Genomic DNA, 19,850 nt, shown 5'->3' with positions numbered 1-19,850 from the left:
ACAGAATGTTCTGTCAGACTGTGCTGCCAGGTTTAAGTTATGATTTAGATGGCCTGGATAATAAAGAAATGTCTGACTTTGGCATTTGGAAAAGTCCTAACCACCTGCTCCAGCACATTGATTTAGAGGTACTGAGTTTTGAAGTTGAAATGAACCCCTGTATATTCCTCCCCAGAAAACAGTCTACTGTGTGTACACCTGCAGCCATTATGAATGTTTGGCTGAATTTCAAGTGCTAGTAGGTTTCAGTACAACAAGATAATCTGAGAATGAATGACTGTCACAAGAAGTTGTAATAACAAGGCTGTCTTTGATGAGGTTTCCAGGTTGTTGACAAAAGGATTATAAGGATTTTTTTCCACAGTGCAGATTGTTTTCCTTTTAGATTAATAATGTGCAGGCTTTAAGTAGATGGTGAGAGGCTTGTGTTTTCACTCCATTTCACTGGAATGTAAGATATTTTCCATTGATATTGCATGGAATTTGAGGATTGCACATAGAGTGTACTGGGAGAGTGGCTCTGGAGAATATACAGTGGGCACAGGGGTGAAATGGGGAAATCTGAGGTGGCTTGGAGAATGCATGGTGCTCTCAAAAGGCATGAGGTGACAAAGGTGAAGCTGGAATGGAATAATGGAGGTGCTCATGCGGTTTAGGGAGGCTTTAGATACTGTTAGGAGCTGGGATACTGTTTACTGGATACTGATACTGCTGACTACACCAGCTCCACACCCACATTCCTCAATTGTGCAAACTGCACAGTGAACACTACCATGGTGAGAATAGACAAAAATATGGTGTATGGCCACACATGGGTAAAGTGATCCATCAGATATGGGTGAGGTGTACAGTCACATGTGGATCAGGTCAACAGTCAGACATGAGTGAGGTGTACAGTCACATAGAACATAGAACATAGAACATTACAGCGCAGTACAGGCCCTTCGGCCCTCGATGTTGCGCCGACCTGTGAAACCAATCTGAAGCCCATCTAACCTAAACTATTCCATTATCATCCATATGTTTATCCAATAACCATTTAAATGCCCTTAAAGTGGAGGTCAGGCATACAACACACATGGGCCAGACATGCAGTTTGAGAGCTGTGGAAATGCCTGGGGTGGCTTTTTTGAACCCAGAGGACATTTCAACTATTGTGTTGCAGTTAAAATAAATGATTAAAGTTTGCAAGACAGAAAGAGAGACTGTTAAAAAGTGAAGGGCTTTCTGTGCTGTAAAATTCCTGCTAACGTGAAGTCTTTTTTAGAAGTTGCTGAGTGGCATGCAACTCAGTGGTTGCCAGATGATGTTCAAGATTACGGAAAGACCATTGATTTTTTTTAATTAGATGAATTATATTTGCACATCCTGATTGCAGAAAATGCAATAAAATACTTCGGCAATGATGCCCATTTCCCATGAAAGAATACAACAAAAAGAATTACCAGATGGCAAAATCCAAGGTTACTGAAAGTCCAACAATGTTTTTTGAATGAGATAATTGTGTTTTGCACATCCTGACGGGAGAGTAGACATTGGAATGTTTCTGCAGCATTTCATGGCTGATCTCAGAGTTTTTAATGGTTACCAGGAATGCCACCTGTGTGTTGTCATCTAAAAACAGTGGAAGGGCAAATTGAAATAAGTGTATTACAATCTGCCACTACCCATTTTACACCACCACTGAAGCTGAACACTACAATAACAATTGCATTTACAGAGCACCTTTAATGTAGTGTTTTACCCTCCAATGCCAGAACATAACAGAGTCAAAGAAAATGTAACTCTGAAACATATAAGGAGACATTAGGGATAGTGACCAAAGCCTTGCTCAACCAAGTAGGTTCTAGCCAGTGTCTTAAAGGAGGACAGAAAGATTGAAAAGCCGAGGAGTTGAGGGAAAAAATACCATCTTGACAGTTGAAAGCATGGCCACTAATCATAGAAAAGAATTATAGAAGGTTACAGCACCGGAGATGGCTACTGGACCTGTCATTTCTGGGATACCTGTCTGGAAGAGAAATCCATTCCATCTCTATCCCTTCCACCTTCCCCCAAAACCGGGCAATCTTTTTCTCTTCTGCAGCTTATTTAATTCCCTTTTGAAAACTGAGACAGAGTCCGCCTCCCCCACCTTCTCAGGTTGTGTGTTCCAGAACCTAAGTATCCACTGGGACAAAAGACGCTGGTTTTGTCATCATTAGTTCTTTCACCAATCACCTTATATCCATGTCCTCTGCTTCTTGACCCATCTGCCATTGAACCGTTTCTGTAATCTGATCTTTGGTTTCTAATCTTCCTTTCCTGGATTCTGAATTTATTCCAGTCTCCGAGCTATCACTGACTTTTGCCTGCTTATATGCTTTTTCCTTCAACTTAATACTCTCCTTAATTTCCTTGGTTAGCCATGTTTTGTTTATCTTTCTCTTAGAATCTTTCCTCCTCACTAGGATGTATTTTTGACGAGAGTCATGAATTACCTCCTTAAATGCCTGCCACTGGTTGTTTACTATCATTCCTGCTAATCTATCTGCCCAGTTCGTGTTAGTTATCTCTATCCTCATTTGTTTGTAATTCCCTTTATTTAAGTTAAACTCTGTTGTTTCTAACCCAAGTTTCTCACTCTCGAAATGAATATTAAATTCTGTCATGTTATGATCATGACCTCTGAGGGAATTTTTTACATGAGGTCATTTATTGAACCTGCCACATTACCCATTACCAGATCCAAGATAGCCTGGTTGGCTCCATGACATATTGCTCTAGGAAATTATCCCTAATGTGCTCTATCAATTATCGTAGCTATCCTTTGCAATTTGATTAACCCAATCAACATGAAGATTAAAGTCACCCATAATTATTGCTCTGTTCTTTTTACATGCTCCTATTAATTGTTGATTTATTTCCTTTACAGAATGGCTGCTGTGTTGGAGTCTGTATCCTACTCCTACCAATGTCTTCTTTCACTTGCTGTTTTTTATCTTCACCCAAATGGACTCTACCTCATTCAAGCCTAGATCATCTCTCACAACTGTCCTGATTTCATTTTTTTATTAACACTGCTACCCCAACACCTTTTCTATCTCTCCCATCTCTCCAAAAGATCAAATATCCCTAACTGTTAAGTTCCAAGTTTTGATCTCCTTCTAACCATGTTTCTGTAATGCCTATGAGATCATGTTCATTTAACTCGATTTGCACCATCGGTCATCTATTGTATTCTGAATGCTTCATGCATTAAGATACAAAGCCTTTAAGTTTGTTCTGTTATCAAATTTCCCTACACCTTTATGCTTCCTTGGTACTATATGGACATTCACACATTCTGTCCCTCCCTTTCATTTTCCGGTAACAATCAATCTCATCACTAATCTGCAATCCTACCTTTTCCTTTACCTGTGATTTTCTAATTTTCGTGCCTTCTTGGACTGCTGCAGTCCATGTGCTGTAGGATGATCTGCAATACCCTTAGGGAGGGAATTCCAGGATTTTTGACCCAGTGACACTGAAGGAACAGCTATATATTTCCAGGTAAGGATGGTGAGTGGCTCGGGGGGTGGGTTACAGATGGTGCTGTTCAGAGGTTTGAAAAGTGTTTTCTTAGGAACCTGCAGTGCACCTTGTAGATACTACAAACTGTTACTACTGAATTTCAGAGGTGGAAGATTTGAAGTTTGGTGGATGTGGTGTCAATTAAATGGGCTGCTTTATCCTGCATGGTGTCAAACTTCTTGAGTGTTTTTGAAGCTGCACCCCTCTAGACAACAGGGGAGTATTCCATTCCTGATTGTACCTTGTGGCCAGGTTTTGGAGAGTCAACTTAATTATTCGCTGCAGGATTCCCAGCCTCTGACCTTCTCTTGTAGCCAAAATATTACATAGCTGATGCAGTTGCTGGTCACCTCCAGGTTGTTGTTGGGGATAGGGTGACAGGTTAAGTGATGGTAATACCATTGAATGTCAAAGGGTAATGGTTACATTCTCTCTTATTGGAAATGGCCATTGCCTGTCATCTGTGTAGCATGACAGCTACTTCCTATCTGTCAGCCCAAGCCTGGATATTGTCCAGATCTTGTTGCATTTGAACATGGGCAGCTTCAGTATCTGAGGAATCGTGAATAGTACTGAACGTTGTGCAGTCATTGGCAAACATCCTCACTTCTGACCTTATGAAACAGCTGAAGATGATTGGGCCCAGGACACTACCCTGAGGAACGCCTGCAGAGATGTCCTGGAGCTGAGATGATTGACCTACAACAACCACAACCATCTTCCTATGTGTCAGGTATGACTCTAACCACTGGAGCATTTGCCCTCTGATACCCATTGATTCCAGTTTTGCCAGGCTCCTTGATGCCATACTCAGTTGAATACAGCCTTGATGTCATGGGCTGTCACTTTCACCTCACCTCTGGAATTCAGCTCTTTTGTCCATGTTTGAACCAAGGCTGTAATGAGATCAGGAGCTGAGTGGCCCTGGCGGAACCCAAACTGGTATCACTGAGCAGGTTATTGCTGAGCAGGTGCTGCTTCGTAGCACTGTTGATGACACCTTCTATCACTTTACTGATGATCGAGAATGGATTGATGGGGCAGTAATTGGCCGGGTTGGATTTGTTCTGCTTTTTGTGTACAGGGCACACCTGGGCAATTTTTCACATTGTCAGGTGGATATCAATGTTGTATCTGTACTGCAATAGCTTGGCTAGGGGAGTGGCAAGTTCTGGAGCACACATCTTCAGTACTATTGCCGGAATGTTGACAAGGCCCATAGCCTTTGCAGTATCTAGTACCTCTAACTATGTCTTGACATCACATGGAGTGAATCAAATCGGCTGAAGAGTAGCATCTGTGATGCTGGGCACCATTGGAAAAGGTCAAGTTGGATCATCCACTTGGCACTTCAGTCTGAAGGTTGTCGTGAATGAGTCAAATTGAATGGTTGTTTTTGATACTGAGAGTAAGTGTAGAGTTGGAGTCTCCAGACATTGCTATTAGGTCCACTGCCCCTTTTGACATACATTAATGACCTGGATTTGGGTGTAAAAGTATCATTTCCAAGGCTGCAGATACAAAACCGATGAATAATAAGGAGGATAGTAACAGACTTCAGAAAGACATAGATGAGTGGATTGACAGATTCATGGGAGGTAGAATACCAAAAAATATAAATGATGCCTTTGGAAGGAGGCATGAGGACAGGTGATATAAACTAAATGGTGTAATCTTGACATGGGTGCATGAACAGAGAGACCCAAAGGTGTAAAGGTACAAATCTTTGAAAGTGGTAGGACCTTGATAACCCTGTGAAGGAAAAAAAGCATTTGGAATCCTTGGCTTTGTAAATTGTGCCATGAGTACAGAGACCAGGAGGTTCTGCAAAATCTCCAGAAGAGTTAGGCCTGAGCTCTGGGGATGAATCTCAAAGGAAGATTGTCAATTTGTTGCTAGCTGAGTTATGAGGGAAAGGGCACAGGGGCGGGACAATTGGCTTGTACTTTCAAAGAGCCAGCACATCACAATGGGCTGAATTGCCTCCTTCTGCATCATTATACTTTCCAACCCCCAGGCATTTGGGAGAGGGTCAATCCTTTAAGCAGACTTCAAATAACAAGACACAAAAGGTAACTGAACGGAAAGTTATTTTTTGCTCATCCGTGTCACACTGATGCCTTCACAATATACTAAATATCTAACATCATTGTAGATTTCTTCTGAGCTTTATCTGTTATCAGTTCCTCTTTCCTCATTTAAAATGAGAACCTGTCACATTAAAACCAGATTCACTGACATTGTAGTTAAGTTAAAATAAATCTGTTTGTTTTGATACTTAAGATTTTCTTTTAGAGAAAGCAGCAGCTTGACACCACACAGAATGTTCTTATCTGTGTTTTTTAAATTAAAGATTGACAAATTTAGAAAACTAATTAATAGTGAAATGAAAGGTAAATTCTGCATTTCTGGATGACATGCACACATTGTGAACACACAAACTCTAAACTTCCCCAGATAGGAATGTAAATACAGGAACTAGATGATGATGATGACAATGTGGGAAGTAGAGGTGGGATACCCCAGAGCACAAAAGCATGCATTTTATGCTCACTAGGGACAGGCAATAAATGCTGGCCATCCAGCAACAGCTGCAAATGAATGGAAAAAAAACCTTGCTATTGAAGAGGATGAGGTGATACATTTTGGTTTGGAAAGATGAGTGGTTAGCACTGCTGCCTCACAGCGCCAGGGACCCGGTTTCAGTTCCACCCTCGGGCGACTGTCTGTGTGGAGTTTGCACATTCTCCCTGTGTCTGTGTGGGTTTCCTCCGGGTGCTCCGGTTTCCTCCCACAGTCCAAAGATGTGCAGGGTAGGTGGATTGGCCATGCTAAATTGTCCATAGTGTTCAGGGATGTATAGATTAGGGGGATGGATCTGGGTGGGATGTTCTGAGGGTTGGTGTGGATTTGTTGGGCTGAAGGGCCTGTTTCCATACTGTAGGGATCCTATGAACTACTCAGTCACTTGGTAGCACAGAACATGAATTTTGCTGAACGAAGAGACATGTGGCAGAAACCTTTCCTCTTGTATTTTCAGGATAAATGCAAGAATGCCAAATTTCAATTGATCACAATAATATATAGCACATGAGCAAAGGGTGCTGATAAGGTAATCAGTTAATCATGGAATGTGGCACACTTACGATCACTGGGAGTGATATGCGCAGGTACTTATTTTCTAGAAACAATGGCAGTATGTTCAAGGCATACTTCTTTTTTGAATCACCCGAGAGCTCAGGGAACCTATAGTTTCTCTGTGCTTTCTCTATGGTAATACCTCAGCCAATCAGAGTTGACTTAACCAATCAGCACTTTTTCTCCCATTGACTGAATTGTTACAATTGTTTGAAATTTGGCATTCCTACACTTAATCCTGATGCACTTATCCTGATAAGTGCAAAATGAAAATCTTTGGCAACTTGTTCCCCCTTCTGGTGACTGAAAGGTGCTTGAGGCTGCCTGCTACCTTAGAAATAAGACTGCTCTGAGGGGTCATTGGAGACTTGCCCTCTTGAGAGAGATGACTGTGCTGCTGTTCCTAATGATACTGAAAGCCTGTGAAAAACCAACTTCTCGATTGTCAGTAAAGAAAAAGCCTTTAGGACTGAGATGAGGACAGGTTTCCTTCTCTCACAGGGTGGTGAATATTTTAGAATTCTCTCCCCTAGAGGGATATGGAAGTTCAGTCATAGTTTAAAGTAGAGGGATTGACAGATTTCTAAAAACCAATGATGTAAAGGGATATGGGGATAATGTGGGAAAAGGCATGAAAGTCAATGGTCATCCATGATTATATTGAATGGTAGAATTTAACTGATAGACTGAATGACCAACTCCAGCTCCTATGTTCCCATGTTCCTGCAGTACCTAATTTAGACCGTGCAGGTCTGGCCTCTGAATTTGTGCGTCACTCAGCAAAGGTGCTGAATTGAATGTGGGACTGAACATTCATGTTTATATAAAGAGTCAGGCACCCATGCAACTTTAAGGAACCTCCTTCATTATAAAGTCTCCAGAATTGCTGTTGGTGGTGTTGTGGTGAGTGTCTGGATTTGGTGAAAGGTGCTGTTGTATGGTCTCAAGGTTGGCAAAGTGACCTGTACACACAGAGGCAGCAACAGGTATGGGGTTGCAGAGGCTCTGTCTCAGCATCTGCAGCAGGACAGGCTGAAGCAGAGACTGCAGTGTGGGGAAGCTCTGTGTAGCACCCTTCTGACTTGGAGTTAGACTGCACCATGGCTCTTGACAGTGACACTAGGCTGTCTGGCAGGCCAGCCTATGTACCCGGCATCAAAGTGTACTAACCTACCTCTGCTCTCCTGTATGTTGCTCAGTTAAGGTCTTCATCTGAACCCTCTACAGCTGAGGACATCTATATCCTTACTCTCAGGTAATCTATAGAAACAAAATTTCCTTTACTCTTGACCTGGCTGTAGCCCTCTTGTGCCCAAGGCTGCAACATGCGTTGATGCCAACTCCATGACATTTACAGTGGCAGTGTCTGAGCAATTTCCCATCATCATCAGTGAAGTGCTGTTGCTTTTATTCCTCATGGGGCTCCTGTGGCTGGGATAGCGTTAGGGTTGCTGATGGCAGCTCTTGGGCAGTTCAGGAAGAATCCAGAAGGGACGATTGATGTGAAGGATGTGCAATAAGCTGAGAAGGAAAAGGTCCTTTGTCTCACCATCAGCAGCTTGCTCCTCCCAGAGAGTGGGACGGGAGTGAGTTGGGATTTGAGAAGAGGAAAATGTCAGGAACATACCATCATCCTCAATCTTTTTCAGAACACTAGATACCATAGTCTCTCTGTCTATCACCCGGTGATGTAGAGAACTATCCCCTTTAGAGACCCCAGGAACAGGAGATGCTGATCTCCTTGACTCCTTCTATTGCAATGCTCAAAATACACAGGAGTGGTGGCAGAACCGGCCTTCAAATTGACTGAAAATGTTCACTCATGAGCTGCAACTAATCATAGGAATGTTATCAGCCCATTAACACTAATGATATAAAGGGATATGGAGATAATGTGGGGAAAAGGCTTTGAAGTAGATGATCAGCCTTGATTATATTGAATAGTTGGACACACTCGATTGACTGAATGGTCAGCTCCATCTTGTATTTTCTGATGCTCCTACAATACCTAGAGTCATAGAGTCGGAAACAGATCCGTTGATCCAAATGGTCCATGCTGAACCAGGTTTCCCAAACTAGACTAATTTCACTTGCCTGTGTTTGGCCTATATCCTCCTAAATCTTTCCTATTCACATACAGGCATAGCTGTGAATTTGTCAGCACTCAGGAAAACTGATGAGATACCAGTGTGGCTAAACACCAGAATAGAATGAAGAGAAATAAGGAGGAATTGTTCCTTCAATCACAGGCAGGCTCTCTCTCGTGCTTGCTGCTGATAGGTTTACTGTAAGCCTGTCAGTAGGAAATTTGGGAGAGAAACAACCTGTGATTGGAGAAGCAGTGAGCAGGCAGAGAGTCACTGGTGGAACAGGAGAACTGGGGCATAGGGTCAGGAACTTGCAGACTGTTTTGGTCAGGAGATCAGGAGCAGGTGCAGAGATCTGCCATTTTGTTGAGGAGGCCAACCACCTATCAAGTTTGAGAAAGATGTGAGGAAGAGGGAGGCTGCAAGAGGGATGGGGACAAGATAGGGGACTGCAAGGGGCCAGGGGTGTGATGAGGATACAGGGAGGCCTGAGGGCTAGATATAGAGAGCCTTCAAGGGGCTGAAAGGAGAGGCAGAGGCTGCAGGTTATACGGTGGATGAGAGAATGATGGAGGGTGTAAAGAAATGGGGAGATAGGGGCAGCTGCAAGAGCGGATGGGAAAGACAGAGAGCTGCAAAGAACAGTGGGTGGCATGGTGGCTCAGTGGTTAGCATTGCTGTCTCATAGTACCAGGGACGCAGGTTCGATTCCACCATTACATGACTGTCTGTGTGGAGTTTGCACATTTTCCCCGGGTTTCTGTGTGGGTTTTCTCTGAGTGTTCTGGTTTCCTCCCACAGTCCAAAGATGTGCAGGTTAGGTTGCCTGTTTAAGTTAAATAGCCCATAGTGCCCAGGGATGTGCAAGCTAGGTGGATTAGCCATGGGAAATGCAGTGTTACAGGGATAAGATGGGGGGTATATCGAGTTGGGATTTTTTTTGGAGAGTCCGTGTGGACTTGATGAGCCAAATGGCCTGCTTCCATACTGTAGGGATTCAATGATTCAAAACAGAGAATAAAACCCATCAACAGAGGAGCACCAGCATACTAGGAGCTAGGAAAACCTGAAACCAGTAAGGCAATTAATCATTTTCAAATGGATGTGGTAGCTCTAGTTTAGGCTTGCATATGTTCAGGAGCTACTGTGTAAGAAATATTATACTGGATGCTTTTGTAATGAACACTGTATTAATTGTTACATTTAAATCTGAGATTGAGAGCTGAGATACAGCAAAAATGGGAGTAACTGCCTGGTTAAAATATTTCAGATTTGTGAATATGTGATGGAAAGCTTTTTGCTGGTTATCTTACCAGGTTGCAGAATGTATGTGTGGGGTGATGGTTTGTTGAATGTCAAAGCATACACTATTACAATATTTAAGTTATTTTGAAAAATACTTTTCTATACTGATGCCTCTTGTGCTAATTTAAACATCATGGTAACTCAGAAATGGATGTGTACCTTTTTGCGTTGTGGCTTTAAGTTTAATGGAATTGATAATTATTGAAGATAATAAGGAATTGTTCTAATTCTGCTTCTCTGAGAGTCCAATTATGTTAACACAAATACAGAAGGTAATGTTACTACATGACAGCATCGTCTAATGAAGGAACTGTCGAGATTTAAAAAGTAACCTCTGTAAATGAAAAGCTCGCTGTCAAGATAGGGTCCTGATTGAAGGCTACAAAATTTTAAGGGGCATAGATAGGGTCGATAGGAATGAGCCTTTTCTCATTAGTAGAGGGGTCATTTACCAGGGGTCATAAACATAAGGTAAGGGGCAGAAGGTTTAGAAGGGATGTGGAGTCATAGAGTTGTACAGAACAGAAGCAGACCTGTCAGTCCAACTCATTCATGCTGACCAGATATTCTAAATTAATCTAGCTCCATTTGCCAGCATTTGGCCAATATCCCTCTAAACCCTTCCTAGGATGGTGGGTATCTGGAACTCACTGCCTGAAAGGGTGGTAGAAGTGGAAAGTATTACAACATTAAGATGTATTTAGATGATCACTTGAAATGTCACAGAATACAAGGCCATGGTCCAAGTGCTGGGAAATGCAATTAGAGTTGTTAGATGCTTGATGACCGGCACAGACTCAATGGGCTGAAGGGCCTCATTTTGTGCTGTGATGCTTTATGATTGTAAGTGAAGTTCTGTGGGGAAAGAAATGGTTCTGTGTCCTGTTGTATAGTTTACCACCTTGTCCTCCAAGACAGTGGAATGTATGTTAATGATTATATTAGGGTTGTGTCTGGGTGAAGTGTCTGCCAAAGTGGAATAATTGCAGGTACATTTGGAAATGAGCATTAGGTGGTGGGCAGGAAGCAATAATAGGTGTTTAATGTGGAGTATCTGATGTAAGGCATAAATCCTGAGTGCCAGGGATGACTGAGGGGTGAGGGGTGGTGTTGTGAGATGTTGGGTGGAGCAGTGTGTTTGGTTGATGGGAGAAAGCAAATCCAGTTCTGTCATTAGGCTTTTTGTAACTATGCTTTTAGAGCCTCAGTGTCCAGGAATTGACATCCCTTATCACTCACTCTCAATCCCTTCTGAACATGGCCCTGAAGAGTTTCTCCCCCTTGGGAAGATGCCATCTCTTTTCTTGCCCAACTTTACCGTTAATGCCTCCACTGCCCATTTATCACCCCAGAACCCTTTCTGTTTACTCATGTTCCATTTTCCATGTTTGCAATTGCAGCAATATTATTCAGAGCAGCTTTCGTTTAAGAGGGATAGACTGCCTTTGAGAATGGTAGATCAACTTGCACTTGGCGTCAAGGCCAGATTGGGAATTAGAGGGAAAGCTCTTCATTGGTTGGAGTCATACTTGGCACAGACGAAGATGGTTGTTAGAGGTCAGTCATCTCAGTCCCATGCAAGATTCATTATTATTTATTAGTTATTATTATTGCATGGTCCAGGAGGCATCGCATTTAATGTTAAACATATGCTACAAACAATCATGTAATGTCGAGGATACTGAACACCAGAAAACTTTTATGTACTGCGCAGTCAAGAATTTTCTCTCCTAAGTACTGTATTGTCCTCAATCTCATTCAGCGATTTGAAGTGGCTATATAACAAACTTCAAGGAAAAGTATTAGAAAATTTTTGCAGGACCCCATAAGCTCATAACAGAACCTAAAAAAATGCAGCATAATCACTTGAGGTTAGTTACATTGGAATATGATGTTTCATTCCGTAAATGAGAAAGAAAGCTGCGACTATAATGGTTTGGCTGAAATGTTTTCCACTGCTATCAAATCTGAGGAGAGGTCAGATTCTAAATGGCAAACTTCAAAATGAAGTGTAGGCAAAGAGGCAGCAACTGAACCATTTGAGAGAATGCGTGCTGATAGATACATCAGCAACTGGATTGAGTAGCATTACCATACAGCACAGCGAACAACTATCCACCTCAAATTCAAGCCTGCCATTAGGGGCTAAGGTGATCTGGAGGGGATAAGATCAAGCAAAGTGTCTGACCTCCCCGTTATCCAAAGAAGAATCCCAAACATTAATAAAGGTATCAGATCAAGCAAGAGTGAATCTTCAAGTGACAGAACTGAAGAAGTGACCAAGTTTCGCCAACAATTCAATCACTAAAATAGAAGGAGAAAGGCCGAAATATTCAAGAAATTAAGCCCACCTATTTCAGCACAGGCCTGTAGGAGGAATGAGAACAACAGGCCACTAAAATTGATAAGTACCATGCAAAGATCCAAGATACTTGAATGAAGAAACAAAAATCACCTGCTATTGCAGGGGCAGCACTGACAGTTAGAAAGGATAGATGTACAACACTGAAATCCTCTGCAAAAGAAGTACAAGAAATAAAAAAAAAACAGCTGAAGAGAGAACTACAGACATCAGACTGTCAGGAAAGCAGTCCAAGTCAACTACCTTATTCCCAGCAAATCACCATTCTTCCAAGTCCAAGGAGAACACATTCAGAGGGAATATTGAAACTTCCAGATTGTCTTAATTTGTGATTCAGAAGTGAAGTAGTGGTAAACGTAAATATATCAACAAATGTATAACAATGTAATGAATATGAGGAAAAAGACTTGGGGGAATGTGGTATATGGGACTGAAAACATTAGAAAGGGTTGTTTTTTGATTGAGTGCAGATGATACCACTGTCTGTGGTGATGTCATGGGGACTTAGTCAGAGTAAGGAAGGAGCCTGTAGAAGACAGATCTAAGGATAGTGCACTCCCATCTTCCTGTATCTGTGAAGAGTTGCAGTAGTGTAATAAAATTCATATTGTTTACTCAATGAAACATTTCTCATTTGACTAGAAAAGTGATCCTCGTCCACACTAGAAGTAATCGACAGATGCATATAACCCTTGAATGAAGAAAAACCTTCCAAGATGCTTCAACGAATCATTATCAAAAAACAAATCTGATTTTGTGCCACACAGATATGTTAAGATAGAAGGAAGGTCTTAAGGAGTATCATGAAGGAAGACAGAGTGGTAGGAAGGTAGACAAGTATAGGGAGAGAACTCCAAAGTTTAGGCCTAGGAAGCTGATGACACAGCCATCAATGATTGAGCGATTTAAAATTGGAAAGGGGCAAGAAATCAGGGTTAGAAGGGTAGAAAGTTGCATGGAGAATTATAGGCCTGGAGGCAATTTCAGAATTGGGGAGTGTTGAGGCTATTGATTGATTGAAAAACAAAGGGGAGAATTTGAAAATTGAGATGTTGCCCAGGAGCCAATGTACATCAGTGAGCACGTATAACCAATCAACTACCATGAATCACCTTCTGAAAAATATTTGCTCTTGCTTTTCAGTAAGTTAAATTTCTTGTCCAAACTAAGTTTTCTGTCTCTTGCCTTAAGAGTGTCCTTGAAAACTAACTCCTGGCCAGCTATTTTATCACACTTTGCTATGGCAAGCATTTATTTCTGATGAAGCCTCTGTGAAGTACCATAGCTCCTGTTGATGGTACAGAAGTTGTATTGACTGTTGTTGGGGCAAAGTGGATATTAGAGGGTCATGGGCGTATTAAGTGAGTGTGTAAAAACTGCAGATGAAATAAGCTATATGTATAGGTTGTATTGATCATGCTGATGCTATAAAAACAATTGAGGCAGAAAGGATAGGGTAAAGACCAATTTGATGTCGAGAAATATAACGGTGTGCTCTGCAAGATGGAGGGACTGTGTAGGGGTTTGTTAGATGTAAAATTCTGGTTATTGTGATTTAACATTTAAAAGTTGCATTAGCTCTGTGATAGAAAGAGTCATAGCAGTGTAATGGTGATGTCACTGATAATCCAAAAAGGCATGCTAATATCTGAGGATGTGGGTTCTAATCTCACCACAATAATTTAAATTTAAATTCAATTGATTGATTAATCCACAATTGAAAACTAGTCTCAGTGATGGTGACCATGAAATTTGTGTCAATTGTCATAACAACTCATCTGGTTCACCAATGTCCTTTAGGAAAGGAAATCAGTCTTCCTTACTCAATCTGGCATACATGGATCTCCAGACCCACAGCAATGTCGTTAACTCTTAACTACCTTCGAAATGATTGATCAGGTCACTGAGTAAGGGCAATTAGGGATGGGAACAAATGCCAAAGATGCCCATCATACAGTGAAAAAATCTTTAAAAAAAGGACTGATGACAAAAGATGCAGCGTTACTGATAGTCGACCAATGTTTTTGAGTTAATGTTTTGCCCAATCCAGGTACAATATGCTGTAGAACTTTCCTGAAGTATTGTAGCCCTGGTCTCAGAGATGATGCTTACTAGGAACACTGTCTATGCATTGTCTTCCAATAACAGCAGAAAGGAATTCTGGCCTAGTATATAATGGGGCAGAAAATGTGCCACTGCCTGTTTTTGTGATATCACTGACCTAATTAACACCTTCTTGTTGGGTTTCAAAATTTTATTCTCAGAATCAATGTCGGAGACAAAAGTCTTAATTTTCGTAAAGTGTCATTTGTAGTGATTGTAATGAGGTCAGCCAGGTGGACCGCATAGATTATGAGTTCTCTGACTGGGGCTGTTAATTTGGTCCAATCAGGGAGCCCTGGCTGACAGATATAAAAAACAATATCAAACATCCTGTTCATTCTGAGATCAGTGTCAAGGATTTTCCACATGTAAGTAAAGGGTGACTTGCTGATGGGCTAATGGCCTCAGTGGAGATATTTCAGAGATGACGAGAGAAAAGCATGCTCCTGGAGAAATTTGCTCGCTTTGAGTTGGGGTAAGGTTTTTTGGCATCATGCTGTTATTTGGGAAGCTTGACTCGTTCGATCCTTCCATCAAAAACTGGAACCCGTATATGGAAAGAATGCATTTTTTTTCCGGGCAAATGACATTGGAGCAGATGAAAAGCAATGAGTAATTCTCCTGACAGCTTGTGGACCCACAGCTTTTTTTGTTATTAGGAGCCTAACTTTCCTTGAGGCACCAGATACTAAAATCTTTCAAGAGTTGACAGATTTAGTTAAGGAATATTACGACCCAAGCCTCCTTTAATTCTGAGATACTATCAGTTTTACTTGGCAATTTGAGAACCGGGGGAATCCGTATTTGGGTTTTTGACTGGGTTAAGATAACTGGCAGAGGCATGTGACTTGGATTTAACCCTTAATGAGATGTTGAGAGACCATTTGGTATGGGGGAGTAATGATGTAACCATGCAAAAGTGCTGACTAGCTGAAGCCCACCTGAACTTCAAACAGGTACTACAACTGGCTTTATCAATGGAAAATCAGGAAAGTGGAGCATATAAATTGCAGGGTATTCCGATGGAAGTGGACACTCTCACCAGTCTGACTGAGTTTGGGGAACACCACTTGGTGAAGGCAATTGCATAGCCTCAGTTAGGACATATCCTGAACAGAGAGACTCTAGGTCAGTCCACAGCAAAACCCCAAAACAAATTCAAGCCTTGGGCCAATGTTTACAATTTTCTTCATGATCCAGGTCAGTAAGCCATTGTAAATGCTGCCAGTACGCAGACCTGAGACCGCAATAGAGTCCCATGAGACCTAAATTGAGTAAGTAAACTCATCGGCCAGTATCCAGGAGAATGCACACCCTGGAAAGTCCATCTACGTCTGCTTTGGAACAGTTACAATGTTTAGCAACATGCAAATCAGAACCTATCAAAATGAACGTCTGGTTAAATGGTTACCTGGTTCTAATGGAGATCGATACTGATATGACTGTTTCAGTGATTGCAGAATCAGTCCTTAACAAATTTTGCTTTGGCCTCCGACCCTTAAATTTGTGTAAGGCCTCGGCTAGACTGAGAACCTATACCGGGGAATCTTCATAGATTAAACGTACAACTTCGGTTCTGGTCTTGTATGAGAAGCAGCTGGTTCAGTTACCACTGATTGTAGTGAAAGGCTCAGGCCCATGCCTGATGGGGTGAAATTAGTTAAGAAAGATTCACCTAGGTTGGCTCAACATTTTTTGATTAGAAAATAGCTGCCTGAGTGAAGTCCTAATTAAATACCCAGAAGAATTTCAGGAAGGTCTAAGGACTATCAAAGGTGCCAAGGCCATCTTGCATGTGGACCACAAATCAATTCCACGATTCTGTAAGGCCCACCCACTACCATTTGCCTTATGGGCAAATATAGAGGCAGAAATCCGGAGGCTGGAAAGTGAAGGAATCATCAAACCAGTCCAGTTGCTGGAATGGGCAGCACCGGTCCTACTGATTGTGAATCCTGATGGGTCGGTTCGCCTTTGTGGGGATTTTAAACAAGCAGTAAACCACTTTTTGCAGCTGGATAAATACCCAATCCCTCACATAGAGGATTTATACACAAAGTTGGCAGTGGGGCTGTCCTTTACAAAGCTGGGCATGAGCTATGTGTACTTGCAATTGCGGTTGGATGAGGATTACTAGAAGTATACTACGATTAATACCCATAAGGGTTTGTATCAATATATAAAACTGCCATTGGGATACCATCAGCCTGTGCAATTTTTCAGCAGATGATGGAGAACATTTTACAACGTCTACTCTAGGTCGCCATTTATCTAGATGACGTGCTAATAACAGGGAAGACCAATAAGGAGCACTTAGAGAACTTGGACATAATCCTTAGACATTTCTGCCAGGCAGGCATATGCCTTAGAATTGAAAAATTTACGTTCATAGTGACCTACTTGGGCTGCAGAGTTGACAAGACCGGGTGACACCCATTGGAAGATAAAGTGAGGGTAATTAAAGTTGCCTTGGCTCCCACATCTGTACTGGAGCTTAGGCCCTTCCTTGGGTCAGTGAACTGTTACAGAAAGTTCATACATATCCTGGCCTCCATCCTGGCACCGCTACATCAACTCTTAAAAAAGGGTCAGCCTTGGAAATGGTCGCACAGCAAAGCCATAGCTTTCAGGGAAAGTGAAGAAACAGCTGTCATCCTCTAAGGTGTTGGTACACTATGAAGCGAGATCTGGTGTTGACATGCGATGCCTCTCGGTATGGTATTGGAATAGTATTGGCTGATAAGTGGTCCAATGAAGAGGAACGCCCAATAGTGTTTGCATCTACGGCTTTGGCTAATAAAGAGCATAAATATGCCCGGAAAGAGAAGGAAGGTTTGGCAGTCATATTTGGAGTCAGGAAGTTTCACCAGTACCTTTAATGATGTAAATTTGTAATAATCATGGACCACAAATCCCTGCTAGGTCTGCTTAAAGAGGACAAGGCAGTGCTGCCCACAGCTTCAGGCCAAATTCAGTTGGATATCGTCAGCCTGTGCAGTTTTTCAGACTGCTGAAGATGAGGGTAAATTGCAGGCTGTTCAATTTAAGGATGGCTTTAGAGGCTGCGCAATATAAGGGTAATTTTGCAGGCTGCACAATGTGAGGGTAATAGTGCAGTCTGCACAGTTTATAGACAGTAGTGCAGACTGCACAATGTTAAGGTGAATGTTGCAGATTGCATAATGTGAGGGTAATATTACAGACTGCTCAATGAGAGGGCAATATTGTGGGCTGCACAATGTGAGCGCAATATTACAGACTGCTCAGAGTAAGGGTAATATTGCAGTCTGCACAGTTTATAAATAACAGTGCAGACTGCACACTGTTAAGATGAATATTACGGACTGCACAATGTGAGGGTAATATTACAGACTGCACAATGTGAGGGTAATATTGTGGGCTGCACAACGTGAGGGTAATATTGCAGACAGCTCAGTGTGAGGGTAACATTGCAGACTGCGCAATGTGAGGGTAATATTGCAGGCTGCGCAGTTTATAGATAATAGTGCAGACTGCACAATGGTAAGGCGAATATTGCAGACTGCACAATGTGAGGGTAATATTAGACCACATGTCACATAGATGCCCTGTGTGATGATGAGTACAAATTCCAGCGACACTAGAGGAGTAACAGGTACTGCCAGATCTTTGCAATCAGTTTTCAGCATGTGCCACATGCACCATGTTTAATGTAACGTCAGTTCTGCTATGTGTTTGCTTTTTGCAATACGTGGGAGCATGTTTAAAAGCTCACAAGAACCCTGTTCGGAAGTGGCGGTTTGACTAAGACAACTCTCTCGAAGAATTAGTGAAAAGGTCCATGACTCATTTCTATTTCTGTCTCACAATGAACAGCATAAGTACTCAGCCTAATCAGGAGATACATGACCTAACAGCACCCCTTCAGTGCTCTGCTCTCTGCAGGGACCAAAATGTAACATTTAAGATAGATAATGGGTAGTGATTCTAAGCTGAGTTGGCAACTCATGTTAAATCAGAGTAGTGTCTTAATCAATTCTTCCTCGCAATTGTCAGGAATCCATTTGCTTCAGTCAGTAGTAATTGTCTCACCCTGCACACCATTGAGGACTAAGGGAAATGGAGTGGAATTAGAAAAGAAAAACATATCAGGAGTTAAGGTTCTTTTTTTTAAAGAGTCTGAGAAAGCTGTTGTACTTACTCACCATACAGTACAGTGATGAGAGAGACGGGCATGACAAGGATCCCCACCAGCATGTCTGCTATGGCCAGAGACATGAGGAAGTAGTTAGTGGCATTCTGCAGTTTTTTCTCCAGTGACACTGCCATGATAACCAGAATGTTTCCCCCGATTGTCAGGACGACGATGATGATGATAAGAAGGGCTGGCCAGTTTTTCCCCCTTCTCTCACTGCAAGCATCACTTGGTTGGGCTTCAGGGGCAAGGGTAAGGTTACAGGAGCCAGATCGATTTACCGTAAACCCTGTCAGGCCTCTGCTGCCAAGCACGCTGAGATTCAGCAGAAGCGGTGCCATGGAGTACGTAGTCAGATTGAGAGTGTTCCCCACTTCAGTTAAAGAACTCATTCTTGGAACCTTGGCTTTCGGGGCTCACAGGCAGAATCTTTCATATTCATTAGTGTCACCATCGGAGGCAAAAAGGAACACAAGGTCCTGACACGGAGAGCCGGGAATGTGCAAATTGAAAGCCATTATTCACCTGGCCTCTCTCGAGTATCATTAAAGACAACATTCACTCCAGTCCTGTCACCATTCTTAAGAAACATATAGTCCAGACCGAAACTGCAGCAGCACAACCGTTCCAAGTGATTCATCCTTGCGTGTGTTCATCACTGGCTTGTTTCACCAACTCCAGCTTCCTTTTAAAAAACGATGCTGATTTCATTATGGTCAAAGAAAAATAATCTCTATCCCAGATCAAAACGGCACGTGTAAAACTAGCCCTTGACCTCAGGCTTGTTATTCATTCATCAGTGAAATAAAGCTGCTGATGTTACACCTTCAAAAGCTCAAATTCTTTTCCTTTTGCTTCAGACGGATAGTTTCCTTGCAGTGGGGTTTTCAGAGTGTATGAGCTTGTTTGTCAGTGAGGAGGATCAGTCTGTGGTCTGTGTATTTTCATTCATTCTCCAGTGCATTTGTTCGCTGTCTTTCTGTCAGTTGCTCTCACCTCCTTTTGGCAGGGAATCAGCAATGACTGCTCTGTGTGGGTGGGCTGCACCACTAAGTATGGGACTTCCAGCAAAGCACTTTCATCATCTTTTCTACCAGTATCGTCTGCAGTGCTCCTCTGTCAGACTCTG

The 19,850-nt window shown here is 42.2% G+C and overlaps 1 protein-coding gene across 1 annotated transcript in view; it reads right to left on the bottom strand.

The window, feature by feature from the left end:
• The window catches only part of LOC109910745 (5-hydroxytryptamine receptor 2A), an 80,180-nt gene extending 61,067 nt beyond the window's left edge, over positions 1 to 19,113 (bottom strand). The window contains exon 1 of the mRNA XM_020509988.2: positions 18,732 to 19,113. Coding sequence (XP_020365577.2) covers positions 18,732 to 19,113 — 382 coding nt within the window. The remainder of the gene's footprint in view (positions 1 to 18,731) is intronic.
• Positions 19,114 to 19,850: the final 737 nt, after the last annotated feature.

Source organism: Rhincodon typus, chromosome 11, assembly GCF_021869965.1.
Source record: "Rhincodon typus isolate 14 chromosome 11, sRhiTyp1.1, whole genome shotgun sequence".
Classification (NCBI taxonomy): domain Eukaryota; kingdom Metazoa; phylum Chordata; class Chondrichthyes; order Orectolobiformes; family Rhincodontidae; genus Rhincodon; species Rhincodon typus.
Note: the sequence above shows the minus strand (reverse complement) of the source record. Positions and strands in the feature narration are given on the sequence as shown.